General features: G+C 37.8%; 1 protein-coding gene across 3 annotated transcripts in view; it reads left to right on the top strand.

Moving 5' to 3' along the window:
- The window catches only part of SMARCC1 (SWI/SNF related, matrix associated, actin dependent regulator of chromatin subfamily c member 1), a 173,022-nt gene that overhangs the window by 86,644 nt on the left and 59,966 nt on the right, over positions 1 to 26,412 (top strand). For all 3 annotated transcript variants that reach the window (XM_045991006.1, XM_045991005.1, XM_045991007.1), the window contains exons 15-21: positions 764 to 835; positions 3,024 to 3,137; positions 3,759 to 3,912; positions 4,392 to 4,505; positions 10,366 to 10,425; positions 15,377 to 15,635; positions 16,706 to 16,867. In XM_045991006.1, coding sequence (XP_045846962.1) covers positions 764 to 835; positions 3,024 to 3,137; positions 3,759 to 3,912; positions 4,392 to 4,505; positions 10,366 to 10,425; positions 15,377 to 15,635; positions 16,706 to 16,867 — 935 coding nt within the window. The remainder of the gene's footprint in view (positions 1 to 763; positions 836 to 3,023; positions 3,138 to 3,758; positions 3,913 to 4,391; positions 4,506 to 10,365; positions 10,426 to 15,376; positions 15,636 to 16,705; positions 16,868 to 26,412) is intronic.

Genomic DNA, 26,412 nt, shown 5'->3' with positions numbered 1-26,412 from the left:
AAATTACCAGTGCCTTTATCTCACTATTAAAACTTAGTTCTATAATCTTTTTAAAGGCAGTAGATTACCAAAATCTTTAAAAAAAAAATTCAGTTCAGCACAAACTCTTTGAGGGCTGGGCAAAAGGGCTCATTGATGTTAAGAGCCCAAGAAACTGCTTATTGGTAAATTCCATCGTCTTTTGGCTGGTCATTTGCTTCATCAGTTTGTTGCCATGCCAGCTGCTGTGATGTCTGGCCATTTCCAGTGAACTCTTTGTATTTTGTTGCTCATCATCTACTTATGATGTGTTATGTCAAGAACATAATACAATACATAGCTTTCAATGTGTTGATAGAAGTTTTTGAGTTTGAGTATGGGAATGGAAAAACTATAAGTTTTGAGGGTGAGAAGGGGAAGGCTTTCTGTTGTTAATACATAGAACTTATACAAGACAATTAAGTTCTTTTTTCTTTTTTTTTTAAGGTTTTATTTATTTATTTGACAGAGGGAGACACAGTGAGAGAGGAAACACAAGCAGGGGGAGTGGGAGAGGGAGAAGCAGGGAGTCCGATGTGGGGCTTGATCCCGGGACCCTGGGATCATGACCTGAGCTGAAGGCAGACGCTTAATGACTAAGCCCCCCAGGTGCCCCAAAACAATTAAGTTCTGAAAATAATGTTCAGTTTTTGGAATTACAATTTTACTTTGAAAATTAAACAAACTTAGTTCAAATTTCAAGATTTCATTTTTCTAAGAGCACTTTTTATTTTTTATTCCCCAGTATTCACGTGATTGAACGGCGTGCTCTTCCTGAGTTTTTCAATGGGAAAAACAAATCCAAGACTCCAGAAATGTGAGTGAAATGTTAAGATGTAATCTTAATACTGTTACTTACTTTAGAATGGGTTCAGTGTCTAGAAAAATTGTTCATTTGAATGTTTTGGTCAGGGGTTTTTAAAAGGATACTTCTGAGTTCATTTTTGCTAATGTGTAGAAGTCTGCAAATGTGTTGTTATTCCATCCAGAACCGTGTTCATATCTCAGCCACACAGAATTCCTTGTTGTAAAGGGAATTGTTCTAGATTTTTTTCTTTCATTTGCATCTTGAACCTACAACCCTGAACTACATGCAGTTCAGCTCTTATAGCTAAAATTGAATTCGGTAACAGGCATTCACAAAATGGGTTCAGGTTTCTCCCAAACAGTTTCCACCTTGTATGTACCTATGTGTAATAGATTTTTTATATATATATATATATATATATATATATAAATAACCAGGAGAAAGTGACATCTTTATCTTATTTTTATCTTATTTTCCTGATGAATGACAAGTAATTCAAAGAATGCCAAATATGATGTCACAGCTGCCTATAAATCAATCTTAATTATATAAGCATTGCTGTGCTTTTACATTGGAAATAGAAAAACATGGATGGAAGAATCTTGTTAGGAAGTATTTTTCCCTTTGCCTTGTGACCCTTAAATACATGTTTCTGGAAACCCTTCCCCCTAAAAATAAATCCACACCTATCATATTGTAAAATACTTTTCTGTATATTGTCTTTATAGCATTAATTCATTGTTTGTTATGCTTATGTGATTTCACAAATAGATGTCTCATGTTTCAGTTGTTAGGGAAGGATAATTTTCCACATAAAACACATGTTAGAATACAGATAATTGAATAATAAGTATTTTCTTGTAATAGATTGTCCATGATAGTTTGAGAGTTTAAGTTTAGATGTCAGAGATAATTCTTGCCTTTCCATGACAAAGCTGTAAGGTTTCATTTAAAACCACAATCAGAGAGTTGGCATAAGAAACCCTTTTAGTTTTTCCATTTAGTTAGACATGGTATATTCTTCTAGCTAACATGCTGATTGCCAACATTTGTATAGATACTTACGGTTCTTGACAGTCTTCTGTTTACAAGCACAGTTTAGCAGTTTAGTCTGCTTAAATTTAAACATTTACCTTTCGGTCTTTGTTTATCCACCTGTGCTTATACAAGACCTTTTTTGAGCAGACCTTTTCTACTCTGATGTAGCTATCCTTAACCTGCCAGATTTTTGTTTGACTTTTGTGGCAAGAACTTTTGCTGGGTCTCTAGCATCTCAACACTCTTATTTTAAATATTTTGTTGTAGAAATGTTTGGGTATGTTGTGAAATTTACTGTGACTCAGAATTTCAGTTTTTCTTTTCTTTTTTTAATCTGTTTTTGTCTTAGCTTTGATTTTGGCCTCATGGGTTTTAATCCTCGTCTAGCTGGATATATAGCCATTGTTGGAACCAGATTCACATGTGGCTGTAGGAAGAATCTAGAAATAAGACACATCGTGTGTTAAGAGCATAGATTCCAGAGTGCCAACTCCCCCCCCCCCCCACCCCCTGTGTTGAATTCTGTCTCTACATTTAACCAGCCGTGGTCTAGGACACATTCTTTAATCCGTGCTTAAGTTTGCTCATTGATAAATGAAATGATAGTACACCCTACCTTATGGAGAAGTTGTGAGGTGTAAATGAATTATGGATGGATACACAGTAGTTAGGGAGACAGCCTAAGTAACCAGGTGTCATTTGCAAATTCTGCAGGGAACTGATGATTTATCCATATACCCCTGTGACCACTTCTGTATTTATGTTAGTTCACATTATTACTACTACTATTATTATTATTATTATTTTTAGTGTAAACTCTGTGCCGAGTGTGGGTCTCCAACTCATGTCCCTGAGATCAAGAGTCGCTTGCTCTACCAACTGAACCAGCCAAGTGCCCCTGTGTTACTTCATATTAACTTCATCAGATTTTACTCCATTTTACTTATTGTTGTTAAATATTAGTAAATAGTTGTTTTGCCTATTAAGGGTTCTTATACCTGGTTATGTTCATGACTGTAAGTACTCAATACTGTTGTTGGTTGGAATATTAACTTTTTGTTGGATTTGGTTGTGAGGAATGTGATGATTTTTGGCTCTGTGAGTTATTATTTCTGAAAGGATGTGTGTCCACCTTATGAATTTTGCCACTGCTTTTTAGATACTTGGCATATCGAAATTTTATGATTGACACATATCGCCTAAACCCCCAAGAATATTTAACCAGCACTGCTTGTCGGAGGAACTTGACTGGAGACGTGTGTGCTGTGATGAGGTAAAACGCCTGACTTTTTCTCAGACGCTTCACTTCAAGAGGTTACCGATGCCCTGCTGTTTAATGTTTGAATGCTTACACTTGATGTTTTCTTTGTTAATAAAACACCTTAATCAAATGTCTTTTATTTAGGGGTTGAATGTGTTTAATAGCTTGGCGTTTTCTCCTCGTTTTAAGATTTTACAATTGACTTATTTTATTTTATAATGAAATCCTAGAATGACCAGGGATTGAGAGTGAGTTGAGCAGGAGAGTGAATAAGCTCTGTCCACTGGATCTGTCTAAAGAAACACATCAAATGTGAATCTCCTGCTTGAGTTTGGTTTGTGTATGAGTTCTTTCACTGTGGACTTACGTGAACATTTCTTCTCTTATTTCTGTGATTGAAATAATTGGGCTTTGTACTAGGTTTTGGGGTGCTATGCTGTCAACATTGAGTGTTTAGAAATTGTCCCTCATATAACAAACCAGACTTGTCAGTTAACTTTGTGATGGTTCATAGCCTACAGAGGACATTTACTTGTTCTGTTGTTCTTATTTTTTTAATGAAATGTGATGATGATTACGAAGGAGATGGGGTACATTCTCTAGATTTTAACTTCCAGAACTTTACTCTTCCAGGGTTCATGCCTTTTTAGAGCAGTGGGGGCTTGTTAATTACCAAGTGGATCCAGAAAGTAGACCCATGGCTATGGGACCTCCTCCTACTCCTCATTTTAATGTGTTAGCTGATACCCCCTCTGGGCTTGTCCCTCTACATCTTCGATCACCTCAGGTAACTTAATTATTACACTAATATTATTATAATTGACTATTAGTTATTATTATACTAATAACCTAATATTAGGCGGCATCATTACACTATACACTGATTGTGTGAAACTTTTCCCCCTTCCTAACATTTGGAAAGTGGACATCCATACACATATTCTTGAGAAGATGAGTATGTTAACCATATTTTATATAGCCTTAAGTTAGAATAACATGAGTTGAAGGTATAAAGTATAATTCACATGAAATGGGAGACCATATTAAAGAAAACTTATTATCTGTTTTCTCTGGGATTTAATAGAGGTAAAAAATGTTGCTTATACAGTAATGTTGAAATGTTGGAAGTATAGGGTGATGGTGTGGGTTTTTTTTTTTTTTTTTTTTATCTCCTTACGTGCCATTGTTAAACAGTGCTTTAAAAATTTCTATCCCCTTGACTTTGTGGAGGTTAATACAGCCATTTATCATTTTTCTGACTTGTAGGTCCCTGCTGCTCAGCAGATGTTAAATTTTCCTGAGAAGAACAAGGAAAAACCAATTGATTTGCAGAACTTTGGTCTTCGTACTGACATTTACTCCAAGAAAACCTTAGCAAAGGTAAGGACTTTTTTCTAGGTACAGCTGGGCTGCAATCTAGCATGTCCTCTTCTTTGTCCTTCTTCTAAGAGTTGTCATTTTTCGTAAGAAGGTGTGCATTCCACTTAACCTGCTGGCATTTTATAAAATAACAATCACTTACCTTACCATTTTTTCTGTATGGTTAGAATATAGGTATTTTAAAGTAACTGATTAATATGTTAAAACAAGAAAAAGTGGAGAATTTCACCATATTTGGAATCTATAGGAAGAATCAAATGAATATTGTATAACAAAAATACGCCTGAAATTAACTCTTTGATGGTTTTAGCAACAGGCTGAACACAACAGAAGACAGTATTAGTGAGCTCAGACAGGAAGTAGATATATTGAAACTGAAGCACCAAGAGAAAAAGAAATTGGTTGAGGGTGAAGGAGGGGGACAAAGGAACAGAACGCAAGGGACATATGAGCTACTATAAAAAGAATTCATATTTATCTTTAGAGACCTGTAGGAAGAGAAAGAATGAAGCAAAAGTGATATTTGAAGATTTAATGGCTAAACATTTTTGATTAAAAAAAGATATCATGGGGCACCTGGGTGACTCAGTGGGTTTTGGCTCAGGTCATTGATCAGGTCCTGGGATCGAGCCCCACATCGGGCTCTCTGCTCAGCAGGGAACCTGCTTCTCCCTCTCTCTCTCTGCCTGCCTCTCTCTGCCTACTTAGGATCTCTCTCTCTCTCTCTGTCAAAAAAATAAATAAATACACAAAATCTTAAAAAAAAAAAGTTATCAGTTCATGAGTCTGAACAGATTCAGTTTGGATACAGAGGAAACCACATTCAGGCCCATCACACTTAAACTTATCTTAAAAACTAACGTCTTAAAAACAGCCACTTTGTGGGGGGTCATTGGGGTTGGAGAAGGACACTTTAAATTCAAAGGAACAATCATAAAACTGATGTCTGACTTGTCAACAGAAATGACAGAAGCCAGAGGGGGACAACATAATATTTTAAAATGCTGAAGCCGAAATGTTTTAAATAACATTCATATAAAAATTCTGCAGTTGTGTTTGCAGTAAAGTATCTTTCAGGAGGGAAAGGGCAGCAACGACATCGAGAAGTGTGTGAGGGCGTCACTAGCACACAGTGTAGCAAAACCAAGGGGAGTTTTTCAGGATGAGGGTCTCTGGTCCCTTATGGATGCGTGTGACTAGAAAGGAAGCAGTCGCAGGAAAAAAAGGAATGTGCGGTTAAGTATAAAGGAATGTGGACTGTTGAAGCAGTGATTATTTTGGGGAGTTCATAACATGTAGAAATGACAAAAATGGCAGAAAAATGACCATTATGTGAAGTTGAAATCCTGGTATCTTTTAGAAGTGTGATCAAAATGCTGATTCACATTAAACTATGTAATACTTTGGCAAAGCATTTTTGGAAAAGGCCTGGATCTATGTGGAAGAATGAGGGCCAGAAGAGGTCAACACGTGTGTCAGTGAAAAGAGGTTTTCTCCTCATTTGTACTTTAAGAAAGTGGTAATAGATTTTTCAGACTAAGAATGATACGCGCATATCTTTAGGTTTACAACATGTGAATGTTAACAAGCAAACAGGGCTCAAGGCATAGGAAGGGAAAATGGAAGTATAGTGCATTATCGTTTCTTTACTAGACAGTATGTGTAATGTAGTATTTGAGGGTACACCATGGCGAGTTAGACATGAGTATTGCGAATCACAGAGTATGTAAAGACCCATAACTATTAAGTTAATGACGGAGATAAAAACAGCAAGACTCCAAAAAAAGTTACTCCATAAAAGGGAAAGAATGAGAAAGGCAGGGGATAGATGTACTAAGTAGAATATGGCAAGATGGTAGGTGTACATATGTCCACGGGGGTAGCCGTAACCTTATGTGTAAGTGGTTGTAATATTCCCATTAAGCAGCAGAAGCTGTCACTTTGCATTAAAAAAAGTACAAGCGTATATTGCCTACAAGAAATCCACTTGAAATATAAAAATAAAAGGATAAGAAAAGACATACCTTCCAAATACTAATCAGAAGAGCAAGAGAGTCATTATGTTAATATTAGCAAACGTAGACATTAGGACAAGTTATTTTACCAGGATTAAACTGTGGACATTTCGTAATGATAAAAGCGTTAATCAAAAGGACATAATTGTCCTAAGGATGTGTAAAGTTAATTTACAAAATTCAAAATACGTAAAGCAAAAACTGACAGACTAGAAAGGAGCAATAGGCAGACATAAAATTATTGTTGGAAATTTCATTAACCCGTTCTCAGTAATTGATAGAACAAGTAGGTTGAAAGTCAGTAGAGAAGATTTAGACCAAGACTGTGAACCAATATGACCTATTTGGTATGTAGAACGCTCTATGCAAAATAACAATAAAAACAAATTCCTTTTTTTTTTTTTTAAAAGATTTTATTTATTTGAGAGAGGGGACACGAGCTGGGATTGGGGAAGAAGAGGGAAAAGCAGACTTGCTGCTGAGCAGAGCCCGATGTGGTGCTTGAGCCCAGGAGCCGGAGATCATGACCTGAGCTGAAGCAGGTGGTTAACCAACTGAGCCACTCAGGAGGCCTGAAAACACCATTCTTTTAAAGTTCTTGGGGAACATTCTCCAAAGTATTTTCAGTTCTGAGCCATAGAATGGGTCTCAGTTTTAAAGGAGTGATACTATAAAATGTGATTTATGATTTCATACATGTGATATAAATGTGGTTGGCTAACCACAGCAGAATTAATCTAGAAACCAAAACCAGAAAAACTGTAGAAAATGAATGAAATAAGGAGATGGTTATTTTAAAGGATGAATAAGTTTGACAAGCCTCTAACCCGAGTGATCAAGAAGAAAAGAGAAGACACAAATTACAGATTAGAAAAGGGGGGAGGGATTTTTTTTTTATTTTTTATTTTTTTAGATTTTATTTATTTATTGGAGGGAGGGAATCTTAAGCAAGTTTCTTGCCCAGTGGGGAGCCTGATGTGGGGCTCATTCCCACCCCCCTAAGATCATCATGACCTGAGCTGAGATCAAGAGTCAGAGGCTTAACTGACTGAGCCATCCAGGCGCCCCCATGATATGTGTTCTTTGATGAATGTTGAGAGATTGGCAGACAGAAGAGGAAAGGACAGGGCACCTGGGTAGCTCCATTGGGTAGGTGTCTGTGTTTGGCTCAGGTCATGATCCCAGGGTCCTGGGAATGAGTTCTGCATCTGGCTCCCTGCTACATGGAGAGCTTGCTTCTCCCTCTGCCTCTGCTTCCCTGTTTCTGTCTTTGTCTCATGAATAAATAAATAAAATCTTTAAAAAAAAAAAAAAAAAGAGGAGGAGGGAAGGGCACCAGTTAAAATGAGGTGGCTACAAACTAAGGAGTTCAAAGCAGCCACCAGAAAGCAGAAGAGGTGTAGAATGAATTCTCTCCGAGAGCATCCAGAGAGAGTATGGCCCTGCTAACATCAAGACTTTTGTCTGAGTTGTATTGATTTTGGGCTTCCAACTTCCTGAGCTATGAGAGAATGAATTTTCATTATTCTAGGACATCAGGTTTGTGATAATTTGATTACAGTAGCCACAGGAAACTAATGCACTTAGATAGCCTTGTGTCTGTTATATCTATATGTAGTGAAACACCTTCCTAAATACAAAACTCTAGGCCCAGATGATTCTGTTGATGCTTTTGTACCAAACATTTTTGGTAAAAATGTATTTATTTGTCAGAGCACAAACGGGGAGTAGCAGGCAGAGGGAGGAGCAGACTCCCTGCTGAGCAGGGAACCCGACTCAGGACTCAGTCCCAGGACCTTGGGATCATGACCTGAGCCAAAGGAAGATGCCCAGACAACTGAGCCACCCAGACATCCCTGTACCAAACATTTAAGGAAAAAATAATACCAACCTATACAAACTCTATCAGGAAATAAAAGTGGAGGAAACAGTGTTGTAACTAAATATATATAAACACACCCAGTCACTGAGCTCCTAGCTATATAAATAAGATAAATCAGTTTTTTAAAGAATGGATATATTAAAAAAATGGCATGAATGTTCTTAGCAGCCTTATCCAGGATAGCTGAAAACTGTAAACAGTGATTAATCAAGCATATAGTGGATAAATGGTGGTTTATTAAGACAATGTAATATTAACACAGAAATGAAAAGAATTGATCTCCTCCATGTAAAGAGTGTGGTTGAATGTCATTGACATAATATTAAGCCAGACCCACAAACTCATACTGAATGGTTTTACAAAGTTCATATCCAAGTAAAACTAGCCTGTGATTATAGAATTGGGAGTAATGTGTACGTCTGTGAGTTGCTGTCAACTTGAGGTTTAAAGGAGAGACCCCTTGGATGTTGATTTGAGTGGTTGTTACATTGTTACATGGGTGTATATGTGAAAAGATGTGGGTATTTTATTGTACATACATTCTACCCCAGTAAGTACAAAAGAAAAAATTTTTACAACTGTGCAGAAACCCCCACAATCATCTCATGGGCCCTGTTAAGATGATGCACTCTTCTCAGAACCAGTTTTTATCAAGAGGAAAAACTATACCATGTGACTGGGAGGTGGAGAAATGCTCGCTCTGCACGTCCCCAGTAAATGCCGTCACATGTAGATTGTATGGATCTTTCCTGTAGTCGGGTTTGCCTTTAGGATTTAGGTGAAGTGTTAATGAATATTCATCCTCTTGGAGCTCCAGATCTGATTGATGGTCACTTCTGAGGTTGGTTCACTAAAAGATGAACATTGGTTATTAGAATCCTTAAGGAATCTGAACAGTGTGTTATGAATTATAGCTATATGCATTTTTTTCCCTCTCAGCATCGTGCGTCAGACTTGAATTCTACAATGCTTCCATTTCTCTTTATTCTCTAGTTAAAGGACTAGTTATTTTTAGTACTTTTTTTTGCAAAAATTTCAGAATGATATGTATGGAATACCTTGGAAATCTAGCAAGTCATAATTTCATTTTTACCCATAGTATTTAGTACAGTTACACAGAAGTGTTGAGTCAAATAACTTGAGAAGCTCTATTATCACAATCAAGGAAATCACAGACCATAGACATTTTCTCTTGACTTATTAAATTCTAATCTTCCAAAATAGAGTTTTCAGAGAAGGGATATGTTAGAATGTATATTTTGAATTGGTAACATTTATAGGTGAAGAATAATGGCAGGTATACCACACATCCTGTCCTCTGCCAGTCTGTGAATGGAGCAGGGCCTACCAACTCAAGAAGTATGAATCAATTGATAAATCTTAATTTTTATGTAACACAAAATTGTCTTTCTTCTCCCCCCATGTTCATGTGAATTGGCAGTTAAAGGGATTCTTATACAAGGAGTGATTAGAAGTTTAAGGAATCACTTGGTAATTATTTTAATCAAGAGGTGATAAAATTGAGAATCTGAACTTGTTGCAGTTGGAATCAAGAATCCCTCAGAGTAATTTTATATGTAGTATAATTTATCTTTGAATCTTGGAAAAAGTGCTTCCTTCAAGTTATACCAAATATTTGTATTATGGATAATTTCATAGCCAATTCATGGTATACATTAAAATGTAGCCTTTGTAGCTTCAAAAGGTATCTTTATCAAAATAATAGAAATAATATGTCTGAGTGGTCTATGAGTCCTTGATAGACAGCAAGAAATCATTGAAATAGGTCTGCCTTTCTGCTGGAAGTTTAGGGTCCTTTAAGTGTTTTATTTATTATTTTATTTATTAAGTGTTTATTTGGTTGTTTGCATAAAACAGCTCCCTCTGCATAGAAGGGACTCCTCCTGAGCTCCATATCAGCCTTTAGGAAACGAGTACCTAATTTCCGGTTTTGTTTCTTTAGAGTAAAGGTGCCAGTGCTGGAAGAGAATGGACTGAACAGGAAACCCTTCTGCTCCTGGAGGTAAGCACGTTAATAGCAGAGTCCCGTTACCACACAGGAGATGGGTGCTTAGTCTGTGTGACTCACATTTGAAATATACCTTCGGAATTTATCCTGAAGTTTTTTGAACCATGTATTGAGTTTTAATAGAAGTTTCTTGGGCCGTCGTTAAATATCACACCTCACACCCTGAAGTGATGTACTGGCTATCAGTAGGGAAGATCGAGCCTGGATACTTGTTCTTTTGGCCCAGGTTGGGTTATTGTGTTTATTTTAAATCTTTGCCAGCATGAAACAAATAGCTAGAGCTTTGCAAAAGTAGTCTAGATTTCTAATTTTTCCTCCAAAATTGGAAGATGTGGTAATTCTGGCAGCTCATTCCCATGGAGCAGTAGTTGGCTCTCCTCGAGTAGCAGGTGTTACTTGGAAGTGGAATGTTTCGTCAAATCCCAGTTTTCTTTAAACTTAGTCTACCTTGGTCATTGTCGATTTGTTCTCTAGTGCTTACATGCATTTGAGTCCACAACCTCTGTATTTCCCAGAATGATTCCAGAGAAGTAGATAAAGACATCTGTCCCTGAAAATATTATTTTGTTCTTGAAAGCAGAACACTAAACCAATGGTAATTCAAGATACCTGCCAGTCAGCTTGTTGAATGCTTTTTGGATTTCTTCATGTCTTAGAGATTCTTGCAAATTCATACACAAGTAGATCTTAACAATTATTTTTGCATGGAAGGTAAGAAATACAGACTATTAGGTTCCATGTTTATCAGCCATTTCTGAAGAAGGACCATTTATCTTGTCCTAGAACAATCATTGGGTAGAGTGAAGACTGTGAACACTACTTAGTATTTGTGGGTAGAATGTGCATGTGAGAGCTAAATTAGGACTCAGTGAGGAAGTTTACTGTTTAACTCTTAGGAATGCTTTTGCCTACAAAGAACAGAAAATCTCACTTTCCCCACTTTTGCCTACAAAGAACAGAAAATCTAATCTAGCAGCCTTATGTCCTTAAACCATAAGGACGTTGGGTTTTTTTGTTCAACTGGCTGTCTTCAGATTGGCGGTTCCAACTTTTTTTTCTCTTTTTAATGGTTTTATTTACTTATTTGAGAGAGAGAGTACAGGTCATATGCACAAGTGGTGGGGAGGGGCAGAGGAGAGGGAGAAGCCAACTTTGGGCTGAGCAGAGAGCCCAGCTCGTACTGCATCCCAGGACCCTGAGAGCATGACCTGAGCCAAAGGCAGAGGCTTAACTGAGTGAGCCACCCAGGTGCCCCTCTAACATTCTTTTCATTCTTCAAGTATATCATCAGGTTCCTAGCTTTTCTGTTGTTTAGTTCCACCTTCTTTAAGATGTCCATGTTCTGTCCCAGTGTGTTCTCTTCCGGTCACAGGAAGGCTGGTTTGTACCCCAGCTTCATATCCCCACTCAAAATGGGAAGAAATAGGGGTACCTGGGTGGCTTCAGTCCTTTTCCTTCGGCCCGCTGTTATGCTTGGATGGTTGATTTTTAGTTCCCTCATGTACCTCACATTTCATAGTACCAAACACTGAAACAAGCGGACTTTGATGTTTGGATTCATAAAATTAATAAATTTAAAGTGAATTTGGATTACTTTTGTGAGGATATGGCAATGAACACTAGATCGACTCTGAAGATAGTCCAGCGCCACTGCCTTGATTCATGCTGAGGTGGGGCGGCTCACTCACAGCTGCTGTAGCACCTACCGGGCAGATGTTGTAACGAAAAGGCAGCGGTGTCTTATTGTTACTAGGAAAATTCTTTGCTCTCTGGGCCCCTCTGCAAGAGTGGTGTGCCATAGGTCTTTAGCCTACACTGAGATACACTGGACCTGCTGATGGCTCATGGTTCTCTATCGCTTTAATTTGGTTTTTTGAATTGTTCCAACAGTTGTATTTTTAAGAAGTTCTAGTGTTGCACTAACAACTTCCTTTTCGGGACGCTGTTGGCTCAGGTCATGATCTCAGGGTCCTGGGATCGGGTCCCACATCTAGGGAGCCTGTTGTTCCCTCTGATTGTGTGCGTGCACGCGCGCGCGCGCGCTCTCTCTCTCTCTCTCTTTCTCTGATAAATAAATAAATCTTTAAAAAAAAACAAAAAACAAAAACCCACAACTTCCTTTTCTTTTTTTTATACCCCTCTTTTACTTTTCCTTATTTTTTCAAATATCTCTCTATCTCTCTCTCTGGATTAAAATTCAAAAGGATTTCTTCTTTTTGAGTTTTTACCACCATTTTAATGTATTCTCATCTACTCATTCATTATCACATTTAAGAATAGTGAATAGTTAAAAAAAAAATAGTGAATAGTAAATACAGAGTGAGGACACTGGCTGGGTTGCTGTTTACCCTGAACATATCCAAGAAAACCGCAGTATCCTTACACAATAGTGCATTTTTTTCTCCTGCAGGTGGAACCTGTCCAGTGGTTGTTGAATCAACAGGTGTTGTCTGTGCTTATACAGAGGCTCCCCAGCAGTATTATTTACTACCAACACCTTCTAGTTCTGTAGTTTATTTGTGGGTAATTAATAGCTTAAGAATATGAAGTGGATTTATAACCAAAGCCAGTTAATTTCTTCCTAGTAAATACATAAATCTGGAAGATGCATTAAGTTCTCTGGTCCCCCCCAGTCACACCATTTTATTAGACAAATATATCACACAGGCAGCATCTCAACTGCTTCAGATTATTCTTAGACCACCTGCTTTTATTTTAAAACACCTTATTTGATACAGTTTCTAATCAAAGCACAGTTCTTGCCTGGAATACTGGGGGTTATTGTCCGTGGTTATGTTCAGTTCATTGTCTTATTACAGATTTTGGAGGCATAGTTTCAGTTTTGCAGCTAACCAGTGTGGAATCTACACAGTGGATAAATAATTGCAGTTTGAAAAAGACCTTAGGGCACCTGGGTGGCTCAGTGGATTAAAGCCTCTGCCTTCAGCTCAGGTCATGATCCCAGCGTCCTGGGGTAGAGCCCCGTGGGCTCTCTGCTCAGCAGGGAGCCTGTTTCCTCCTCTCTCTCTGCCTGCCTCTCTGCCTAGTTGTAATCTCTGTCAAATAAATAAAAATAAAATCTTTTAAGAAAAAAAGACCTTGAATTGGTAGACATGAAGGCTGTATATTAGTTTTGGGGGAAAAACGTACTGCATAAGATAATGATAATGGGGACTTGTCTGAGTAGATTCAGTTTGTAAAACGTGTGAGGAATTCCATGTGTGTCACTTGAAAATGAGTCACCAGTTTAGGAAGCCACAAAAGGCTAACGTAGTCCTTCTATCAGTTTGAAAACATGTCTTCGATTTCCTGTTACATAATGCTGCCGTCAGTGCCCAGGCTTGGGTCTTCTCTTTCTCAGTCTTAAGCTTTTCTGGCCACTGACTCTTGAATTTTGCATGTCAAAGGGTTTCTTAGCTCTACGCTGGAAAAAACTTCCTGGACTTTCTTATTTGACTCTAGCTGAGGAAAATAAAGGAAAACATTTTTTTAAAATAAGTTTGTTTGAAAAGACTATGGTAGAGTATCCTAAGAAAATCTGCCCATGATCAGAAACATAAGATAGCCCCAATTATATGTTTGTGGCCCCACAGACCCTAGGGAGAGAGATTAATTTTTCTTTTTTGTTACAAACTAGGTCTTTGTTTGTTTGTTTCCCAAGTGATTCCTTCTAGAACTACCCGAGGTCACTGGCTATCCAGGGGAAACCCAGAATTAGCCTTGTCTTTCAAGGGATCTAAAGAATAAGACCATTCGCTAGTGTGGGTTTTGAGGAGTCCTCTACCACTCCAGCAAGAAGGCAAGCCTGGGGCAGCGGTTGGAGCCCTGGGTTAAGAATTTACTTACATAAATGCGGAAAGTACCATCTCCCAAGCTCATCTCGCAGTGCAGATCAGTGAATCAGGCTCTAGAGCAGGATTTTTCAGCCTCCTGCAATTCACATTTGCGCTAGATAGGTTTTTGGTGTTTTTTTGTTTTTTCGTTTTTTGTGGTGGGGGCTCTTATCTGAACTGTACAGTGTTTACCAGCATCCGTGGCCTCTACCCATTCAATACCAGTAGCACATCCCCAGAAATGTCTGCAGGCATCACTGAATGTCCCCAAGGAGGCAGAATTGCCCCCGGTTGAGAACCATCTAGGAATAGCAATTTTGATCAACTACCAAATACAGTCTTTTTATCCAATCAATTCTTTGATTTTCTTCATAACATTCTGTCCCTCTCCCCCTTGGAGATTGCTTTTACTTTTGGGGGGGGGTTCAACATTTTTCTCTGACAAATTATGAATTTTTAAATTGGAAATTTATACACTTTATAAATTTTAGTTCCATTTTCTTAATTTCTAACAAAAAAGGCTTTGAGTTTGTGTGGGATTTTATTGAACCTGTTACTCAGTTTAGAGAGAGTTGACATCTTAATTTTGAGACTGCTAATGGAGGAACATGGTATAACTCTTTATTTAGGTCTTTAATTTCTCTCAGTGTGTTTCATGTTTTCCAGCATGTTGATCTTACACATTCTTTATTATATTTATTCCTAGGTGTTTCATTTCTATGATACTTTAAATACTTTTTTTCCAATTGAAAACTTTTCATTGAAATAAAATTGACTTTTTCTATTCCACATCTGTCTTGTGACTTTGTCAAACCTTTTAGTTTTGGTATTTTTTAATAGATTTCTTCGGATTTTCTTTATAAACAATTGTGTGTATTAATGAAAGGTGGTTACTCTTCCTTTTATGTATGTATTCATTTTTATTTTTTTCCTGATTGAGATTTAATATAATTAGGAGAGCCATCAGACCTACCTGTTCTCTTATGTACCATGTAATCATTTTCATTATTTTTTTAAAAACCCATCTAAAGAACAGTCGCAGGCGTCTGACACTGTCACATATTAGTTTCTGTTTACCTGACACTAAAGCTCCTTGCGTTTTTCTGTTGCAGGCCCTGGAGATGTACAAGGATGATTGGAACAAAGTGTCAGAGCACGTTGGAAGTCGTACTCAGGATGAATGCATCCTCCACTTTCTGAGGCTTCCTATTGAGGACCCTTACCTTGAGAATTCGGATGCTTCCCTGGGGCCCCTAGCTTACCAGCCTGTCCCTTTCAGTCAGTCAGGAAACCCAGTCATGAGCACTGTTGCTTTTTTGGCATCTGTGGTGGACCCTCGTGTGGCATCTGCTGCAGCAAAAGCAGCTTTGGGTACGGACTTCCCTGAACCACGTCGCCAACATAGTCTTTTTAGATCATGGTTTAGTACTTTACTTCGTATACATGTTGTCCTAGAGTTAAGTGTTATCAGCTGCCATGTTCATTTCAGTTATACAGCAGAAAATCAGACATTACCCCTTGAAGTTATATTTAAAAGTATTGCAATTTTTTTAAGATTTCTTTGAGAGAGAGCGCATGGACAAGACGGGTGTTTGGGGGGAGAGGGAGAAGGAGAAGCAGACTCCCCGTTGAGCTGGGATCCTGACCCAGGGCTTGATCCCAGGACTCTGAGATCGAAAGGCAGATGCCCAACCTGCTAAGCCACTCAGGTGCCCGTAATATATTAATAGTTCTAAAATTAAGAGCCTTTATTAAGAATTGGAGGGGCAGGGACCGCCTGGGAGGCTCAGCGGGTTAGGGCCTCTGCCTTCGGCTCGGATCATGGTCCCAGGGTTCTGGGATCGAGCCGCATGTCCGGCTGTCTGCTCAGTGGGGAGTCTGCTTCCCTTCCTCTCTCTCTGCCTGCTTGTGGTCTCTGTCTGTCAAATGAATGAATAAAATTTTAAAAAGAAAAAAAGAATCAGAGGGTAAAACAGTTTTTGTGGTATATTTTTGAATTTATTTGGACTTTGACATAACCAACCAAAGAACCTTTTAACATTATTCAATTTTATTATAATTAGAACTTTCTCATGCTTATAAAACCCTTTCTTGGGTTTTTGGTTATTTAATACTTGCCGTTTGCCTTACTGTCAATTTAGCCTGCAGCGTTAGATTAAGTTTGGCAGAAATTCTGATTGTTATTGATGAAAATTTGGAAATCTCTATTTATACAGCAAGATACTGTGACATGTTAAGTTAAAACACAGAATCATAGAATTCCATTAGTCTACATGACCATCTCATCTGGTGTTCTTGTTTCGCTGGGATAGATTAAGACTGAGTCCTCAGAAAGGTGACTACGTGCAAGACCCTAATGTGTTGGATTTCCTAGTGGTTTACATTAAAGCAAATATTTGTGCAAAACCAAGTCACACTGCTCCGTTTGTTTTCTTGAACAGAGGAGTTTTCTCGGGTCCGAGAGGAGGTACCACTAGAATTGGTTGAAGCTCATGTCAAGAAAGTACAAGAAGCAGCACGAGCCTCTGGGAAAGTGGATCCCACCTATGGCCTGGAGAGCAGCTGCATTGCAGGCACAGGACCTGACGAACCAGAGAAGCTTGGTGAGTTATAGCTGTCCCCAAGGACAGGGCTAAAAGATGTCGTATTTTCCTGTCACCTTGCTTAAACAATTGGGTTTGTTTGCTTATAATTTCATAATGTCTGTTTACATATCTTTTTATTTCTATTAGGTTGAGAACAATGATTAGTATCAACTTGTCCCTTAAGATTAGCATATGATTTTTTTCTCTTATCCCTTCCTTTTATGGTGATAGAATTTAAAAGTTGTCTGAGAGCTGTTAATAACATCACAGCTGTGAAGTATCTGATGCCAAGTTTTGTTGTTGTTTTTTTTTTAAGATATTATTTATTTATTTGATAGAGATCACAAGTAGGCAAAGAGGCAGGCAGAGAGAGAAGGGGAAGCAGGTGCCCCGCTGAGCAGAGAGCCTGATGTGGGGCTCGTTCCCAGGACCCTGAGATCATGACCTCAGCTGAAGGCAGAGGCTTAACCCACTGAGCCACCCAGGTGCCCCAGTGACGCCAAGTTTTAAGATTTATTTTTTTATTTAAGTAATCTCTACACCCAGCTAGGGCTCAAAATCAAGACCCTCAGATCAAGAGTCACACGTTCCACTGACTGAGCCAGCCAGGTGCCCTGTGATGCCTGTTTTTAGATCTAGGTTTTGAGCATGTGAACATAAGAATTTTGAAAGGACTTTGTGATTATTTTAATTTTTATGTTGCTAGCTAGGTTTAAATTTGTTGGTTTTTGTTTTCAGTTGAGGTAAAATTCATATAAAATTCTCTTTTTTAATCACTTACAGTTATACAGTCTAGTAGCTTCACAGTGTTGTGCATCCATCACCAGTATCTAACTCCAGAACACTTTGGTCACCCCAAAAGATAATTCCATACCAGTTAAGCAGGTGTTTCCCATTTCTTCTCTCCTCAGCCCTGGTAACCACTAATCTGCTTTCTGTCTCTATGGGTTTGCCTATTTTATACATTTCCTGTAAATAGGATCATACAGTATGCGGGCTTTTGTGTTGACTTCTTTCACTTAGCATAAGGTTTTCAAAGTTCATCCATTTGTAATATAAAATCACTACTTCATTCCTTTCTGTGCTGAGTAATATTCTTTCAGTGGATACACCACATTTTACTTATCCATTCATCAGTTCGCATATATTTGTATTGTTTCCATTTTTTCACTATTTTGGATAATGCTGCTATGAACATTGAGGTACAGGGTGTTTTGTGAATATAGGGTTTTTTTTTTTGATTCTCGGTACCTAGGAATGGGATTATTGGATCAAATGGTAATTTTATGTTTGCTTTTTGAGAAACTAGTCAGCTGTTTTCTGTAGTGGTTGTACTATTTTATGTTTTCATCAGCGACATATGAATGTTCTGACTTCTCCATGTCTTCACCAACACTTGTCCCCCCCACCCCCGCTTTTAAAGGATACACAACTGGAATGTTTGTGAAGTGGTTTTCATTTGCATTCAATTTGGGGAGTATTGCCATCTTAGCAATACAAAGTCTTCCATTCCTTGAACATAGGATGTTTTCCATTTACTTAGATCTTCTTTAATTTAACCACTGTTTTGAAGTTTTTAGTCTTGCCTGTTTTGCTCTTGGCACCTGCTTTATATTTCCTTTAATTAAATTTATTCCTTTGTATTTTATTCTTCTGAATGCTTTTGTAAGTGAAATTATTTTCCTACTCATAAGGGGAAAGCATTTCATTATTAAGTATGATGTTAGCTATTGGATTTTCCTAGATTCCTTTTATCAAGTTTAGGGAAATACCCTCTATGCGTAATTTGTTGAATATTTTTATCCGGAAAACATGTTGGAGTTCGCCAGCTGCTTTTTCTGTATCAATTAAGATGACCATGTGTTGTTTTTACATTTTTCTTTAAATATGTTGTATTAATTGATTCTTGCCTGTTGAACCACTTTTGCTGTTCTGGGATAAGTCCCACTTGATTGATCATGGGAATGTTCCACGTAATACTCTTACCAAATTTAGTTTGCTTCTAGTATTTTGTTGAGGATTTTTGCATCTGTATTCATAAGGGACATTTGTTTAGTGTTTTTCATTTTTCGTGGTAACTCTATCTAGTTTGATATCAGGGTAGTACTTACCTCTAAGAATAAGTTAAGAATTGTTCTTCATTTTTTTGAGAAGTTTTGAGAATTACTGATGCTCATTCTTCTTTAAATGTTTGCTGGAATTCATGTAGGAAGCCATTAAGTCCTGATTTTTTTTCTTTAATGTTTTCTAGGAACTGATTTACTCTGTTTACTTGTTTTCTATTTAGGTTTATTTAGTCTATTTTGGTTTTTTATTTAGGTTTTTAGGTTTTCTATTTAATCTATTTAGGTTTTCTATTTCTCTTTCAGTCAGTTTTGGTAGTGTGCCTCTTTGTAGAAATTTGTCTATTTCATATACATTGTCTCATTTGTTGCCCCCCCCCCACATACACACACCAAAATCATAACAACCAAAAGTGGAGACAACTCAAATGTCTATCAGCTGATGAATGGATAAACAGAATGTGGTTTTGCAGTGGAGTATTATTCAACCATAAAATGGAATGAAGTACTGACATACGTGACCTCATGGATCATCGTTGAAAACATGGTAGGTGGGGGAGAAAAGGTGAGAAGAAACAATATATTATTTAATTCCAACTATATGGAATATCATGAACAGGCAGATTTATAGCGACAGAAAGTAGATTAATGTTTGCTTAGGGCTAGGAGGAACAGGCAAAGGGGGATGATAGCTAACCAGTATGGGGTTTGTATTTGAGGTAATAGAAAGGTTTTAAAATTTACTGTGGTAATGATTGCACATATCTTGGAACATACCAAAACTCATTCAGTTGTATCTTTTAGTGAGTTGATTGTGTGGTATGTGAATTATGTCTGAGTAAAGCTAGTTTTTAAAAATTTATAACGGGGCTTGCTTGGGTAGCTCGGTTGGTTAAGCATCTACCTTTGGCTCAGGTCATGATCCCAGCGTCCTGGGATCCAGCCACGCATTGTGCTCCCTGCTCAGCGGAAAGCCTGCTTCTCCGTCTCCCTGTGCCTGCTGTTCTGCCTACTTGTGCTCTCTATCTCTCTGTCAAATAAATAAATAAATAATTTTTTTAAAAGTTCATAATGTCTTTTTACATTCCTTTTTATTTCTGTTAGGTAATGTCCCCATTTTCATTCCTGATTTTAGTAATTTGGTCTTTTTTCCCCCTCCTTCATCAGTCTTTTTTTTTTTTTTTTAAATTATTTATTTATTTATTTATTTTTTATAAACACATAATGTATTTTTATCCCCAGGGGTACAGGTCTGTGAATCGCCAGGTTTACACACTTCACAGCACTCACCATAGCACATACCCTCCCCAGTGTCCATAACCCCACCCCCCTCTCCCAACCTCCCCTCCCCCCAGCAACCCTCAGTTTGTTTTGTGAGATTAAGAGTCACTTATAGTTTGTCTCCCTCCCAATCCCATCTTGTTTCATTTATTCTTCCCCTACCCCCTTACCCCCCATGTTGCATCTCCACGTCCTCATATCAGGGAGATCATATGATAGTTGTCTTTCTCTGATTGACTTATTTCACTAAGCATGATACCCTCCCCTTCATTAGTCTTAAAGACATCAATTTTACCAGCTTTTGATTTCTTTCTGTTGTTTTTCTGTTCTCTACGTTATCGCCACCGTAATTAATCTTTATTCTTTCATTCTACTTGTTGGTTAAATCTGCTTTTTTTTTTTTTTTTTAAGACTTATTTATTTGAGAGAGAGAGGGAGGGAGGGAGGGGCTGGGGGTAGGGCATGGAGAAGGAAAGAATCTCAGGCAGACTCCATGCTGAGCATGGAGCCCACCGGGGGCGTGATTCCATGACCATGAGATCATGACCTGATCTGAAATCAAGAGTTAGATGCTCAACCAGTTGAGCCACCCAAGTGCCCCTAAGTTTGCTCCACTTTTTAATATTTCCTTACTTTGGAGGGTGGGATATTGATGGGATATTTCTTCTTTATTAATATTGACTTCTATAGCTGTATAAATTTCCCTCTCAGTGCTCCTTTTACTGGATTCTTTAAGTTTAGACATATTTTTGTTTTCATTCTTCTCAAAGTATTTTGTAATTTCCCTTTTGGTTTCTTCTTTAACCCAGGGGTTGTTTTAAGAGTGTGTTGTTTATATACCAAATTAGTGAATTTTTTTAGATTTTCTTCCATTACCAATTTCTAATTTCATTCTATTGTATTCAGAAAAGACAATTTGTGTGGTTTCAATCTTTTAAAATTTATTGAGACTTTTTGTTGCATAATATATTGGCCTAGTGAGTATTCCTTTTGCATTCTGCTGCTGTTGAATGGCACCTTCTGTGTATGTTTGGTCTGGCTGGTTTATAGTGTTGTTCAGGGTGTCTGTTTTTTCATTTTTCTAGTTGGTCTTTCCTTCACTGAAAGTGATGTCTTGAAATTTCCAACTATTGTTATTGAACTATCTATATTTCTTCCTTCAGTTCTGTCTGGTTTTGCTTCATATATTTTGTTACTTGCATACATATTTATAAATGTTGACCTTGCTCATGAATTGGCCCTTTTATCATTATATAACATCTTTCCTTTTTCTCTTATCTTTTTTTGCCTATAAGTATATTCTATTTGGTATTAACATACCACTCCAGCTCTCTTTTGGTTACTGTGTTTGCATGGAATATCTTCTTTCTCTTAATTTACTCTTCAATCTCTTTGTGTCTTTGGATCTCAGATAGGTGTCTTATAGACAACATATTGTTTGTTGGATTTTAGGATTTTGCAGAATTGGCTTGTACCTTTGGTTCTGCCCTGTACAGCTCTAGCACTTTCAAAAGCTGTTTAACCTTCATTAGCTCTGAGTTCTCTTAGGTGTGACATGAAAGTGATGGTTAGATACTCTCTCCAGTGTACTTCATAGTTATGCTAGTTTGTGATATTGGACAGATGACATTTTGCTGCTAAGGAATTCTGATTACTTTATTACAAAAAGGAGTAAAATTTTAGGAAAGTAGCTTCATAAGCAATACATGCCTTCTCAAATGGCAAGTCTTCCTATATGCTAAAAGAGGCTAATTTTCACACCACGGGAAACTATTTCATACACGATTATCAGTAGTGTATTCCCAACATTTCTTACATTGTTCATTTTTTTCTCTTCATTATGAAACAATTTCTGATGAGTAACTCAAGCTAAAGGTTTCTTGCTGTCACCTCGCCTCTTACATCTCTGTCTCAGTTGTGTACAGTTTATTAGTTATGCTTCAAGTGCAGTCATTTTTTAATTTCTCTTTGATTTGTTCTTACAGAATAAAGGGTATGTGAAATAGAAAGTGAAACTGCCAGGCAGGACTCCATAGATGACCCCATCTGACCTCCTGGGGCTCTGTTCTGAGTGGTCTGAGTAGATAGCACTGAGGTCTCTTCAAGTGTAAAATCTCATGGTCTCTGTGAGGTTGCATAGGTCCTATCCCTATTGTTCCCTCTGCCTTCATGAAAGTGTCGATCTAGGAGTCTCATTTTGCAGATAGCTGGAAACAGATTTTCGGATTTATCAAACCTCTCACTCTTAGCTCTTAGAGCAAATTATTGACATTTTTTTTTTACTTGTTCTTAACAGAGTATCCATAGTATTTCTTAGTTTGAAAACTCACTTATTTTTCTGTCTTAGATGGATACCCAAACTAACAAGCCGAGCCACATCCTTCTTTTTACTGATTCTGCACTACCAGGCAGTGCCCAGCTCAGGAAAGGGAAGCCTGGACCTATTGAATGCCTGGGAAATGTCTTACTTTCCTCGACTTTTTGTGGTTTTGGTTCATTTGCAGCATCTTTTGGTTCCCTGTGGTCATGGAATTGAAAAGGGTTGGCAACAACTTCTTAGTGTGATTCAAAGAAGTTTTTCTGTACTTTGCAAAATCAGGGACAAGTTTCTGTATGTGATCTGTTTTTAAAGTTTTGGTAGGTGATCCCATAGAGCATTAGGGGTTAAGAAACATGTTGCAAACGTAGCCATTTCTAATTTAACAAACCCAAAATCTAGCGACCTCAGTCTTTCTGGGGTCCTTTTTCTGACTGAGTAGTGAATGTATGGTTTCCACAGGGTGCAAAGCTTGGATCCAACTGCTGCAGGAAGCACTGGGGGCGGCAGGGGATGATTCTTTGAATGGCACGGAAAGTAAACATTCATAGTAGCTGGAAGTAGCCTATCAGAAAACCTCTCTGAAGTACAGTGGATACTCACTGTTGCAACAACAGAATTTGGGCTCTTTTACCATTTAATAAGTGCAGAGGAAAATACCAGTATAATATGAATATTTGGGAATGAGCTATAAATAGAATTGTAACTTAATGCTGGCCTATGATAGTTAATGGATTTATGTTGGGCTGTGACTGACAGAATAAATTAGGAGACAGCAAATGATTCTTGGGGTGGAATTGGCTCAGCAAAATTGTGTTGTGAAGGCAACAGTATACCTCCTTTCCTTCTGAGCCGCATTCCAGATAGGGAGTTCACAGAAAGGAGGTATTGATTTTACATTTAAACTGACACTTGATATAACAAAACAGTGCCACTGATTTGAAATAGAACGATGCAGGATTTTCCTTATCAAGATACTGTACTTGAATGGGGAGTTCACATACTTTCTATTGTTATACTTCATTTACTGTGCTGTCCGTATTAACTTATATTTATTAACAGTGGTAAAATGACAATACAGGAAAAAATAAGTAAGCTTCCTTGTGAAATACAGGACTCTTCTTGGATTTCTCACATTGACCTTTCTAACTTTTCTTTGTGGGTTTGGAATGTGGGGAGTGTTTGGTAAAATCTGGAACACCTCGTATTTTCATTTTAGGTGACTTCTAGGAATTCTTGAGGAAATGAGTGCTCACTTCTCAGAAGGGGCTTGTCATTTCATCCTCTTTAATTCTACTCATTCACCAGTATCTACTGACTTCTCTAAATCTGCATGGTTTTTCGTTTCTGTTTGGCCAGAGGCCATTCTGGGAATACAAAAAAAAAAAAAAAAAAAAAATACTGATATTTGAGACCTTTTGCATTTAACTAAAAATATTATCAGATTTTATTTGCCCAGTTATAGGGGAAGGTAAGGGAAGTTAAGAAATGAAATGAAAAGAATTTTTAAACATTTTTCAGAAGTTGTTGGAAATCAGCATTTCTTTGTGACATGTTATATAGGGGTTTTCTGACTGGTGCTTTGAGGGTTTTTTGGTTTTGTTTTGTTTTGTTTTGTTTTATAATCCTTTGGAGGAAGTGGCATTTTTATTATAAAACCAAGGAAGGTTTTATCAGATGATGTAGGCTTGTGAGAATCTGGTTTAAATTTTGAACCTAAATACCCAGTCCTAAAGCTCAGCCTCTTTTTATTGTAGCCTGCTGGCAGAAGTAACATGTGTTGGTATGTCTGTATTTTTTATTCATTGAACAAGGATCATTTAAGACCTTAGCTCCATTGTGCTGTCCTGCCTTATATCCTACGGGAAATACAGTAGGAGGAGACCCAGGTCCTCTTGAAAATCTATAGGAGCTACATAAGGAGAGGCAAATGTACCAGGAAGAGCAGCTGGATGATTCATCTCTACGAGATCAAGTGCTTAGAAACCCACGCCAGAATTTAGTCAGAGTGAGTCAGTGTACAAGCCTGCACTGCATTGCATAAGCATTCTTGAATGGGAGGTCAGTCCTGGACTTTTTTTTTTTTTTTTTTTTTCCTTTTTAACTCCTAGGGATAAATAAGACTGTAAATGTGTTGTTACCATGTCATTTCATTGTGTTTTAGGTGCTAGGGTACTGGTGACCAAAACATACCAAAATCCCTGTCTGCGAGGATTGTATATTTTCAAGGTTGAAGATGAAATACATGATACATAAAACTTTGATTGTGTAAATTAAATATAAATATGTAGAAAGAGTATGTTGGCTGGTAAGTGGTATGGTGAAAATCAAAGTAGGATTAGGAAGAAAAGTATGAGTGTATGGAATTGCAATTTCCGAAGGTCAGGAAGTATGTTACCAAGAAAGTGACATTTGCGCAAAGATGTGAAGGAGTCATCAGACATCTAAGGTCAGAGTGCTGTGGGCACTGGGAGCAACCACTGTACAGGTCCCTAGATAGGAGCTGCCTGGCATAGTTGAGGAATAGCAAGGGGAGATCATGGACAAGTAGCTGGACCTCACAGTAGGGGCCATTATGGGAGACGATGAGGGGCTTATGGGATGTTGTAAAGTTTTAATTTTTACTGTAGGTGAGATGGAGCCAATGGGAGGCTTAGACCAGAAGAGTGTCAGGAGTGCCTATATTTTTAAAACTCATTCTACTAGGATGAGAACATCACCTGTCTAGGAAATGTTAAATTGATTTATTTCTCAGAGAACTTAATACATTTGAATATCAAATATAATTTTCTTACCATATCACACGAATACTTTTTTTAAAAAGACTTTATTTATTTGACAGAGAGTGAGACAGAGAGGGAACACAAGAAGGGGGAGTGGGAGAGGGAGAAGCAGGCAGCCAGATTCGGGGCTCAATCCCAGAACCTGAGCCAAAGGCAGATGCTTAACCACCCAGGCGGCCCTATTAAATACTTTAATAAATTTCTCTTTACTTGACCTAGAGACTTGACAAAATAGCCTTCTGATAACCCATTTACTTGTAGTCAAACATACTGAAAATACTGAAAGGATAGCACAGTGAGATTTCATGGGCCTACCAGTTAGGTTCAACTTTGCTGTATCTATATAGCAGTCTAAATGATTTTTATTTTGTTTTTGGTGAACTATTTCAAAGTAAGTTGTAGACAGCATGAGTCTGTATCCTAGATAATTCAGCATGCGTCATCTTATAGGAATAAGGACATTCTCCTATATAATTGTCACAATATAATGCATCTTGGTCCCTTTTGAGGCTGGCAGCCCTTCCTCCCCCAGGGAATTGGAATGTATGTGCATATTCAAGGGTCTGTCGAAGACTTATTTATTGTAACCCCCATTTGTATTTCCTGATGTCAGGTATTGGCTTTATTTAATTAATTTTTTGCCTCTGAGTAGATTTACTGTCTGTATCTTAATTTTGGTTTAGAGAAATTTGAAAGATTGAGTTAATCAGTGCTTGTTCTTACAGTTGACTGTGTATGCTCTAGGGCTGTTGAATCACAAGTAGAACGTTCAGAGAAGATTCTTTTATGTCAGTGAGTGGATTGTCCCTGAGCTCCGTAACACCCTGTGGAATATGGGGCTGCAAAGAGTGTATCTTGAGCCATTGGCACCCCTCTGTGTAGAAGAGCCCTATTAATCACTTCTCATTTTTAGGAAAGTTAAAAACTAGTCTCTAGTCCGTCAGGAGATGAAGAGCATCCTGACAATAATGTCGAAAGGGTCACTTTCTAGGAACAGGAAACCCAGAAGTGACGGTTCTAGTTCTTGCCTCAAGATACTAGTCATCGCTTATAAATAACCTCATTCTTCTCATCACGAGGATTTCCACAACATTTTAAAAATCAGGCACTTTTAGAACA

Source organism: Meles meles, chromosome 20 (genome assembly GCF_922984935.1).
Source record: "Meles meles chromosome 20, mMelMel3.1 paternal haplotype, whole genome shotgun sequence".
In the NCBI taxonomy this organism is placed as follows: Eukaryota; Metazoa; Chordata; class Mammalia; order Carnivora; family Mustelidae; genus Meles; species Meles meles.
The sequence above is the reverse complement of the archived record's forward strand: the minus strand, read 5'-3'. Positions and strand labels throughout refer to the sequence as shown.